Raw genomic sequence first — 11,941 nt, 5'->3', positions numbered from 1 at the left:
GACTCCCTTGGGCAGGAATGGTAGGACAATATTTGCCACACAATTGTGAAGGAAAAGAAACCGTGAAGTGAGAGGATTTAATAGATCTGTTCAGTAGATCAAGGCAGCACCAGCCCAGACTGTCCTCGAGCCTTTCTTGGGGCTTCCCCCATGTTGTCCATGGCCCAAGACCCCATGTCAGCCCCACGGGGCCATCAGCCTGTGCCCCAGCAATGCCACAGCAGGGCTGGTCTCCATATCCTCACAGCCCTGCCCTGCTCATCCCATCCCCAGAGTGCTGCCCAATGCCAGGGTTAGGGCTGCCCTGGTGCCCCCCCCAGCAGCCACCCTCCTCCCTGGCCTGCTGGATGCCCAGGCAGCAGCAACTCTGCTCCTTCATCTGGAGATGTGGGAGCTATGGGGAACGGTGCTAGAAACAATTATTGGGTTAAAAACTGAGAATGCCAGAAACAGGCTGTCAGGAAAAATAAAGACATTCATAAGACACTAAGCATATGGCTCCTAGGTCTGTATTACGTTTCATTTCACCTTCATGGAATCAGCCCCTCTCCCTCTGAGACTGGCAGGGACTGGGTTAGTGTTACACAGGGGAGCTCACATCTCTGTAACAGCCAGAATATTCTCAGTTGCAATATGCCAGCCTGCAACTTTGCAGATGAAACTGATTATTTTTGCTGTCAGCCCCCTTCTGCTCTATTAAAATTTAATTTTATGGTGCAATATTCCCTACAGACTTGTTTTGTCGTTTTTTTCCAAGAGATACTGGAAGGATGTATGTGCTTCTAGCAAATGCTGAAGCCTATGAGAAATAGCATATAAATTAGCAGCAGCAGGCTATGGTATAAAAAACTGCTTACTTTTTGGTTACCGTATGATATGTGACCATTTGTAACAGTTTTAAAGCCCAGCTATGTGCTCATTTATTAAACATCATTCTGTGTGCCAAACCTTTTAGTTCCACCATATTAAAGTATGAACAAGACTTTTTTCTTATTTTTTGGGATTGCTGAATGTATCAGCCGTAAATGAAGCCCAGGGTGACCAAGGTCCTGATCCTAGAACTTCCCAAGTGTTGCCATGTCCCATTCCCATCAAGATGTGCAGTTAGAATGCTGTGAAATCTCTCAAGTGCTGGCACTTTTGAGAATAAGGGCTTAAAGAGTCATAAACTTCCCAGCAACTCAACGGAGGTCTGTCTTATCAAGCTATAGGAATCATCAATGCTATTTTAACTGTGTTACCTCAGCATATGAAGGAAGAAAACAGAGTCATTGCATTTAATATGTCTTAGCATTTAGAGACTTTTTTTTTTTCAGAAAAGAGTTGTGAAAGGGGGTTAAAGCATTCACCTATTTCTGGAATTATCTACATGGCCTATGTTTTGTGATGTTTCTGATCAGACATGGGTTTTGATTTTCATCTTCAAGCTCAGAAAGGCAGACTTGGAATAGTGCATCTGTAGATTTCTGTCCACTCCTAACACTGATCTTTGCACAGCAGATTAGAGCTGTGTAACAGGGCTGCCAGCTTTAATGTGACAGCTCAGTTGTCCTGCACTTATTCTAAAAATGGTGCCGCTGGTTCATTTCCTACAACTCCTTGGCTTGATTATACTGCCTATACACCTCCTATGCATTTCAATGTCTTCAGTGATTCCCATCTAAACATGGAACTATGTGAACCCCAGTGTTCTTTTTAAAAGATTTAAATTTTCATCATGCAGCATCATGTTTAACATCTTATACTTAATATTATTGAATATGTGTTTAACTTTGCAGTTCAGATTGGCCATTTTCATCCAAGCCTTCTGAATGCCATATTTTAGTTACTTTTGTTATTTTAAAGCCTAATTGTGGGGATTATCTCTTCGTTTAGTAGCTTCATTATTCTGGCAGTCGTTATATGAATCTAATAAAGGAAATCCAACCCTAAAACCATGTTCATTTTTCTCCAACTGTATCAATGAGTCAGTGAAAGAGATTGCTGCTACCTGTATATCTTTTCTTAGTTAAGGGCAGATAACTGTTGGTGCTACCACACTTTCTCCTTGAAGGACAGCCTAGTTTATATCAGCACCTATGCATAGAGTACTTGCCTGTGTGCAGTGGTTATTAATTCATCATAAATTCAGCAGAAATCTAAATAATATGGTAATTCATGCGGCATTTTCCATCACAATTTTGAAAGCTTATAATGAGTGATGTTGGCTTATTTTGTCTGTCTTTAATTCCAATAATATCATAAATCTAAAGCACCTGCATAACGCGATTTAAATACTTCAAACAGCTGACTGTTTTCTACAAAATAAAATGCCATAGAGAAACAAAACATGTCCCATGAAAAGCAAATGGTCAGCCCTGAAGTGGTGAGGCAGTTGGACTAGATTATTGTTCTAGGCCCCTTCCAAGTGAACTATTCTATTCTATTCTATTCTATTCTATTCTATTCTATTCTATTCTATTCTATTCTATTCTATTCTATTCCATTCCATTCCATTCCATTCCATTCCATTCCATTCCATTCCAAGCTTTCTGGTTTTAATCTCTTATTTTCTTTCTTATTATTTTGGTGAAAATTTCCTTATTTTATATTTTATTCCTGTGCTATTCTTTTTTTTTTTTCCCTCTCCTCTTACAGGAATACAAACAACCTTTCATGCTCAATGAATGAGCAGGTCCATCTCTGGCAATGTGCTGTCCCTGACATGGTCTCTTAGATATCCACTATCACGTCGCTAATGACTACAGTTCCTGAAGAGGATTGTAACACCAAGTATTCCATCACCATGCTATTTACAAGAGTGTATTATTATCGTATGTTTAGGCACCACCTCAATCACTGAAAATTATTTGAATCCAGCTATCAAAATGTGATTTATAAAGGGGAAATTTGTTAACCTATCATGCTCCTCTGAGCTTGATTTAGAGCTCAGCAGGGAAAATATTTACTTCATTTAAAATAAAGTACTAAAAATAGTTCATTTATTGGCTTTTATCCAAAGATGGTTACTTAAACTCCTAACTGTGATTTTTTTTTTCTTTATTTTATCGCACAACCCACTTCAACCTCAATTCCTGAGGAGGCAATATTTCATTAAAGGGCTACCATAGTTAAATATAAACTGCTTCATCCTCATTATTTTTAAAGTAGTGGAATGGCTTTTAATTTTACTTTATTGGTTTGTTATTGGCTTTCAGTTTGGCAATGAGCTCCTACTTCAGCAGCTACTTGTGTTTCAGAAGTCTGTTTTTGGACATGTTCTGCAACTTCTCCAAAGTCAGCTGGAATAATCAATGCAATGGATGTAAAGAGAGGTCTGGGAGTACAAATTGGCAATGAAAACAAAACCAGCAAAGAATAAAAGTTCATAAAATATAATCCAGTTTTCAGTTTCAAGTCTGTTCACTTTCCTTTATAAATATTAAGCATAATCCAGTATCAGCTGTTGTACAGGGCTGCATCACTGGAGTCCCAGGTTTGCACCAAAGAATGAGTTCAGGTGGATGTGTTTGCAGAACAAACAGGTACACATGACATGTTCCCAGATGTGCTTCATAAAGCACTTTAGGGGGAAAGTCAAAGGAGAATAACAGACCCAGATTTAAAAATATTTTGGTAGGCCTATTAGATATAATCAGTCTAAGCAGAGGTAACACCAAGCAATAGCAACTTTGACTATAATGAATGAAGAAAGAGGAGATGGTGCTTTGACATTAAAGACAGAAGCAAAGCCATCCGTGAACATGATATGCTATGGTATCAAGAACAGACATTCAAAATACAATGAGTGGGAAACAGACACACATCATCTTAAAGGAAAACAAGTGGGCATAAAAAGTCAACTTACACGAAACCACTCATTTTCTGTACTTTTAACTCTATGAATCAGTGCAGAATTTGTCAGCATGTGGAACTGCATCAGCAAAGGTAATCACCTTGGGAAAGAATATGATTGTTTTATGTCATTCAAGGACTCTACTTATGTGTTATTAGTAAGATTATTTTGGCAGACAAGAAATACACAATAAAATGACAAACCCACCAAAAATCTAAGAGTGCTATGCTTAATAGCAGACTACATTTAGTGCTCTTCTCTCTGACTGTGTTCAAATACTAAATCACAATTCCATAAAAAACTGTATGAAAGAAGAGCAAGTGACTGAAAGAAGCTATCCAGAAAAAGATGTTGCCTTAACTGGCTGAATTTCTTACTGTTTCGAAATCCAAACTTTAATTAAGCCATTTAGGATTCCACAACTACAACTTTTTTTTTTTATTAAATACATATTTAGCATCTTGCAGTTTCTCACTGTTTTCTATATATGTTTATTTCATCAGCACTATATTTTAATAACTTTACAGGAAAAGCTCCCTGCATTTGATTTAATGTAGAGATTTGGGGTCCAATTATGCTGCGGAAACCTACCTGCAGAAAAGGTTCCCTTCGAATGAAATGAATGACATCTCTCTCTGCTGCAAGGGCATTTCCAGCTTCCAATGGCCAAATGTAGAGAAATAGTAAAGGGTGGTATAAATAGACACAGTGTCTGGCTTTCCTCTCTTCACAACAATGTAAATCAAGATGACCAACATGGAAATTCAGAAACACATCGCTATAAAACTGGTGTAAGAGCACTGCCAGGCTCTCTGGCGTGATCCACAGAAACAACCTACCTAATGAAGCCACTCTGACTCTTCCTTTTTTCCAGATGTGCAGGGAAGAGGAGCCTGACGGTGCTCAGTAGCGAGACAAATCACATCACCTGCTGCTCACTTGTACTAACAGCATTGACTGACGTGTGGCAGCACATTACACAGCCACACAGTCGAGTTGCTGCCGTCCCCAGCGATCCTGGCTGACAGATGCTGCCGTCTCCCAGGAATGACATCCAATCCCCTCATGAGCCCTCTCCTGAACTGCCATGGCTTTCAGCCCAGGAGGATGAAGACTCTTGTTGCCTCAGAAGAGAAGGCTGGACCCTGCAGTGGTTCAGGGTCTGACCCACAGCGGGATCTGACAGCTCTGCCTTCCAGCACAGAGATCTCTCTCAAGAGGATGAGGCAAGTGTTTGGGAGCAAAACTGGGTATAGTCACTCAGGTTTTATTCATGTCCACACAGCTGTCAGAGCCCTGAAATATTATCACAGAAGCAGTGACTGCAGCTACAGGAGGCACTGTATCAACCAGATTCACTACCTTTGATTTCTGGTATCAATGCTGCAAATTTAATATCCTCCTAATGCACTTGCTTTGAGAGCATTTTCAGCTGGATTTTATTTTTAAAGACAAATTCCACAGAGCTGTTTGGGCAGAATGACACAAAATAAACTATGGCTTTCACTGAGGAGAAATGACTTCGATTGTCCTTATAAAAACTGATTGTAGTTTCACTTCAGGTATCATTCCCTGCATAGCATAGGGGAAGAGCTGTTTGTCATCAGTTTAAATACATTCTTGAAGTTGTTAAACTGTGAATTTTGGGGCATCACAGCCTATCTTAACCGTAAGAAGGTACGAAAGGAAAACCAGCAATGGTGTCATGACCTCGTTTCAGCTACAGTCATACACAATAGAGACACCTATCTTCAAAAAAAAAAATTGTCATACCAACATAGTTTTTTGTCCACATTTTTGTTCACACTGGATGGAAAATGGTCATTTGCAAACCCCTCCCTGTTATCGGAAGTGGATCACTTGTTTCACCTCAGTTTTGCCTCTGGTTGTTTCCTGTTATGCTGAGAGAAGACCTAGTGAGAGTTTCTAAAAAATGCTGAGGGCCCTGCATCATGGGATTAAAATGAAATTGCTGAAGCAGGTTTCACTGTTGCTGCTAGGCTTGCCTTCCAATAGCCAAACCAGAAATATTGATGGAAGTGCAGTATATGAGGTGGGCAGTCACAGCTTAGGGAGTGAGATTCAACCAGGCAGAGGTTGCGACAATGAGAAGATGCTGACCCCACAGAGAAGAAAAACCTACACGGCTGGTAAATGAAGGTATGTTTCTGAGCTTGATGTGTACTTAAACACTCAAGAATATGGTAATGCTGCAGTACTTTGCGCTGCAGAAACACATTATGGAAATGCTTCCAATAATCAGCAGCAGGAGCAGACTGGAGGGAAGGCCACCTGGGGGGTTTCAGTCCCCCAGACTCACAGGCTTTCAGTCACCCAAACTGGCCAGACTGTGTGAGAAGTACTCTCCATCTAGGAGTGAGTGCAGAGAGAAAGCACAGACTTGGATAAACCCGAGCGGAATGACACGTTTTATACATTCATTTTGTCATACACAGCTAGATGGATGGATGTAATTTCCAATATGAAAACCACGAGGCTCAAACAACAACATGACTAGAAAATGCAGAGTAGGTAGCGAATAATAAAGATAATTGCTCATTCTGATCATAGCCCCTCTGCACACATACCCAGAGAACAGGAATGTGATATGGCTTTCCCAGATATTTTTGTCCCTGTCAGTGAAGCAAGTTTTTTGGGTGACTGTGTAAGGGAAAATTTCAGAGAGGCTTCAGTACGGTGGCAAATCCATCTCATGATGCTTTAACTAGACAAGGATTAATGAAAACTGAAGAAAAATCACAGCTCCTTTTAATATATTCATTCTTGTAGGGTTAGGTCGGGTAATTTTGACCTAGCACCTATTTTTGTGCTAAGACGTTCCAACATTTTCAGTTTAAGTTTTGGCCTGCCATGAGTGCAAATACTTAGCTTTAATTGCAATATTTTAATATTTTACCTTTGCAACCTTTTCACTGCAAAGGTAAACATTGTTCAGCTGCATTTTTAGCTGGTTTAAGTGGTAATACCACAATACAAAACTATCACGAAAACAAGTATATTAAATGGGTTTTATTTCACTGTCACATTTCACAGCTTAGTGGAAGATTGGAACTAAAATAGCTGCACAGTCATCCCTAGCACTGAACTGTGTGTATGGATGTGTACTCTATAAATGGCTTGTCTCTGCTGAAGTAGTTTTCTTTTTTTCTTCGTTAAAAAAGGTAAAATTCATGCTGCAGAATAGTGAATCATTAAACTTTGTGATATTTACTTCCCAGTTAGGCTGTGTTTTGGTTTACCTGAAAATTAAAAGACCTCATGTCCTTTTTCAGCGATTAATGTAAAGCAAAACAAAGGAAAGAAAATCAGTGTCTCTGTGGTATTGGTAAATTGTGTTTGTCTTTTGTCTGACTAGAATCTAAAATAATTTTCTGGTGCATGCCATGTTTAGTCAATACTATAGACCTGTCCCTCTTGCACATCTAGTAGGTAACCAGATAGAACCTCTTCAGTCAATATGGAAAACATTTCACACATCAGCTATTGACCATTCAATGTGACCATGCAGAAGAGCATTTTCTGCCATTGATCAGCAATAATTCCTGGCATTTACAAGGTATCTTTAATCTGAGAGCCTTAAATTGCTCTGCAATTATGAGTTCTCAGAGTACCCCTCTGAACTGGGTGACATAGTGTTTGATTTAGAAATGAGCAAAGTAAAACATAGAGGAGTAAGATAATTGTTCAAGGTCAGATAGTGACATTGTGGCAGAGTTCAGAAAAATACGCAACTTTACAGCCTTTTAGGTGGTGGAAAGTAGGCACAAAATTTGTTACCAAAGCAGATTATTAGTTTTGTATCTGCAGTACGCTTTGCACAGATGTTAATTTGTCTGTAAGGACAATCTAGGACAGTGAAGAACCATATTTGTGTTACAGATCCCAAAACAGGGAATGTCTGAAGTGTGGAAAACTTTTTTAACTTCTGAATCACTGCTACCTTTTGAATGAAGAACTCTAATGCAAAGACACCTCGGCACGCTCCCTTATTCTAGTTCTGCTCTTACATGGTGGTAAAAGGGACACTCAGCTCTGAAGGATATAATGGGCTGCACATGAACTACATAAATGGACGAGGCCTCAAGTTCAATGGCAAAAATTCTCTGCACAGATGTCTCTGAGAACAGAATTGGTTTCAAAATGCATCAACCTGTGAAGAACAGAGTATAAATACTTAGAGAGATGTCAGTGTGCCTTTACAATCCAGTTCAGAGCCAGGGGATGAAGCATAACTTCTTCAGACTTGCAAGGAAAAATAGTCTGCATAGTAAAAACACTATAAAAATTTTTAGTTATTTTATAACCCTCACTTTTATTACAATGATGAGTGAAGTACTGTAGTGATTGATAGGTCTATTTCTGGGGCTTGCAGGGAGTTGAAAGCACTATTTTCTGGCAAATCAGATTGCAAATAATGTCCAAACTCAGGTACATTTAGTAATACACACAGTTAAAAAAAGATCCCCTCTCCTGTGTACTCTGTGTCTTCTTCTGCTCTTTTAGTACTTCAGTACCTTATGGTTTCAAGTCTGTACTTTTAGACCTGTTTCACACCCCCAGTTCCTAAATGCTATGTCATTCTTCTTGACAATTTTAAATTTAAATATATTCATAAAGTGAGAAGATATTTATGGTTTAACATTTTAATAATGCTGTAGGCAGATTTTATTAGTGCTTTTGTGCTACATTTTGTATGACACAGGAAAGAGTAATGAAGAGAATATCATTGTGGGTTTTTAGGCTTATGAGCTTAACGTATAATGATACAATAAAATGTATTATCTAAAGGTCCCTTTCTCATAAAGGCAAATGAGAGCACCATAGATATGGCAATATAAAGCAGTAGTCAAACTAGCGATAACATTCTGTAATTGCGAAAAACATTTTTGTTGTACAAAAACATAATTTATAGAAGAAACCAAAGTTTGAAATAAAGAGATTTAGGATACCTAATCTTGGTTGTATGTGTATTACACAGCTTTCAAGAACAGAAAACAAGAACAAAACCAAACCCATTTTCCTGTAAGATGTAATTTCACCCCTGAATCTGCAGCCGATAGCTTGGCCATCTGGACAGTGTGTGGCAGGAGGTAAGAAATCACCAGTTGGGTACAAGTGATTGGAAAGAAACCTTTCCAGACGTCCTCAGAACTGCTAGGGTGTTTCAAACATGCTTGCAGTTGAGAGAAAAAACCTTATCAATACTCTCTTTGATTTCTTCCTGTGCTCTCTTAGTGGGCATGAAGGTAACATATTAGAAAACTGGACAGACATTCCGTAGTCTGGAACTGAATCAACATTCAATGTGCAAAGCAGCTCTCCTTTTGCTTTCATTCCAAATTGTAATGAGCTTAATTAAGCTGAAATATCTCCCAAACCCCAAATTATACTAAATATTCATTTCAGAAGCCGATGCTGTTTATCTCCAGAAAGTAACATGCTTCTCCAGACAACTCGGTTGCTTGCAAAAAAAAGTTGCTTTCCCTTTTGGTGGCTGCTGGCCCCAGAGCAGCTTCTGTGGAGCTCTGGGGAGGCCGTAGGTCCCCAGCCCACAAGGGACAAGGCCCCCCTGGGGCAGTGAGCATGGGCTGGCTGTGTGAAGGCAGTGGGGCAAAGGGGCAGAGAACCAGGGACCTCTCCCCTGGAGATGTGGGAAAGCAAAGACATGGGAAAGCAAGATGTGCAGTTCCAGCCACCTGGATGATAAAGGAAGATCAATAGTAACATGACCATCTGGAGGGGCAAAGAAGAAATAGTACTAACATAATTAGATCATAGCAACTATTCAAAATATAAAGGGCCTTGGACAGGTTGTGCTGAAGTATGTTCCTCGTAATTGTAAAGAGTGATAACCCAGACTCATGGGAAGGGTATCTCTGTCCGGATCACCGCCCTGAGTACATGTGATGAGTGAATGTCGCTGGGCCTGGTCTGTGAACGAGTGGGAACGTAACTGAAGCAGGCATGAGCATGGAGTGGTTTTAATAACAATTATTGATAAAACATCATCGTCCAGGTCTGTATCTGTAAATCCTACAAACTGTCAGTGGTTAATAAAGAGGGTCTCAGCCCGGCTCAGCTCTGTTCTGCCCGGCGCTGCACTCCTTCCTGAACGAGATGTGTGTGTGCATCTTCGCGTCCCGGTGCGTGTCGCTCCTCACCGCCGCCGCTCCCCGCCCCCGGCGGCCTCCCCTCCCGCAGGACCATTCCGGAGGCCCGTTAGGGCCCGTTGTGCCGCCGCCGGGCGCTCCCGGCGCAGGCGTCTCCCCGGCCCCGCCCGTGCCGAAGCGGCCGGGGGGCGCGGGGCGGTGCCGGTGCCGGGGCGGGCGGGGGCGGGCGCACCGAACCCCTCCCCGCGCCCCCGGGCCGCCCCGCGGGTCCGCGCCCTCCGCGCGCGCGAGCGAGCGCGGAGCGTGAGGAGCCGGGGGGGGGGGGGTGTAGGGGGGAAGGCGCGGCGGGCGCGCGCGCATTACCCGGCATGCAGCGGGCGGCGGGCTCGCACCAAGATGGCGGCGCCTCTGGAGGAGTACGAGAAAGAAGCGGGCTGCGTCCCCATCCTGCACCCGGAGGTCAGTGCGCCCCGCCGGGCGGCGGGCAGGGCGCGGGCTCGGGGCGCGGCTGGGACGGCGTCCCGTCCGCGGGAGGGGCGGAGGCGAGGCGAGCGGGCGGGCGGGCGGGGTGCGCGGAGGGCGGGAGGTTGCGCCGCCGCCCCCCGCTGCCGGCCTGGGTGTGCGCGGCGGACCGGGCAGGGCCGGGCGGGGTGCGGGATGCGGGTGCCGGTGGCGCGGAGGAGGGCAGGCTCCGCCGCGGGCCCTCCTGTGGCGCCGTCCCTGGTGGTCCCGCCCGGCAGCGGGCCGGGGGGTGAGGCAGCCGGAGGTCTGGCCCGCCGCGACCTCCGCCGCTCCGCCGCGGGCAGAGCGGCCCCAGGGCGGCACCGGTGTCCCGCAGCGGCAGCGCTCTGTGCCCGGCCGGACTTGGCGCCCGCCCCCTCCGCCCCGGGGGGGCTGCGGCCCGGCAGCCCTGGGGGGCCACGGTTCGGCGGAGGAGGAACAAATGTCTCCTCTGGCGTTTGGCTGGCACTGGCCTGCGGGTTCTCTGCAGGTCGGGCCTGGTCCGATCCGGCCCCGCGCTCCCTGGGTGGCGTGGGGTTTATTTTGAAAGCAAACGATCTGGCTTTTGCAATGTACTGGCCAGGAGGTGGGAGGAATGTTTACAGGTAACATGTAGAGGTCGTTTTGTGTCGTGTTTTTACCCTTCTTTTGTGCCACCCACCTTTGTCAGCAGCAGGCGCACATTCTTGAGGACTAGTATGATTGTTTTGAAATGTATTTTAAATAGTTTAGAAAACCTTTTAAATGCGGACTTGTCACCTGATACATTAAGGATTGTAAAAATTGATTTTTCAGCCTACGTAAAACATCAGTGCATATGCCAGGCGGCAGTTTTTGCTGAACAGATGGTACGCTTTTTCCTTAAACAACATTTTAAAGATGCTTTTAGTTTTCTTGATGGCTGAAGAGCCTCTATAGGCCTCTCTGTGCAATTGTGTATCCTACCCACTCTTCTCTACCTCTCCCAAACTGTGCTCTCTTACGGCTTTGAAATATACCTGTCTGTTCTGAAGGTTAAGTAGCAAAGTGCACTCCAAATAAGTGTTTTCATTTTTTTTTTTTTGTTTAGAAAGTGTTGTGCGAAGACCAATGTTACGTGCTTCTTCAGACTAACTGGAGAAGTACCTTTATTTGCAGTGTCTGATGTTTTTCAGAAGTGACGAAGTTTTCAGTAATGGTCTTGACCGTGGGATGTTGATGTTCTTTGAAAGAAAATGTTCTTGACTTGTGGAAACCTTAAATGGGCAGTCTAAAACTATAAAATGGAATAAAAAGCATTTACAGGCTGCTAGAAAACCATTGTGTTTTAAAGATTGAAGATTAGCATTTTTTATATTACCTTTGTGTAATTACTCAATAGTGAACAAAAACATCCCAATTTAAATTGATGATTTTTCACTAGTTAAGCAATCTAGTAGAATTTTTTACTGTTCCTTTGGTGTGTAAAGTTGGGTGCGTGTACAGAAGATGGGGA

General features: G+C 43.1%; 1 protein-coding gene across 1 annotated transcript in view; it reads left to right on the top strand.

The window, feature by feature from the left end:
- Positions 1–10,334: 10,334 nt before the first annotated feature.
- The window catches only part of ZDHHC17 (zDHHC palmitoyltransferase 17), a gene marked incomplete at its 5' end in the record, with an annotated part of 75,783 nt that continues 74,176 nt past the window's right edge, over positions 10,335–11,941 (top strand). The window contains 2 exon segments of the mRNA XM_080343690.1: positions 10,335–10,351; positions 10,353–10,425. Of these exon segments, the coding sequence (XP_080199816.1) occupies positions 10,335–10,351; positions 10,353–10,425 (90 nt within the window).

This window comes from Nesoenas mayeri (genome assembly GCF_963082525.1).
Source record: "Nesoenas mayeri genome assembly, chromosome: 1".
NCBI classification, from domain to species: Eukaryota; Metazoa; Chordata; class Aves; order Columbiformes; family Columbidae; genus Nesoenas; species Nesoenas mayeri.
The sequence above is the reverse complement of the archived record's forward strand: the minus strand, read 5'-3'. Positions and strand labels throughout refer to the sequence as shown.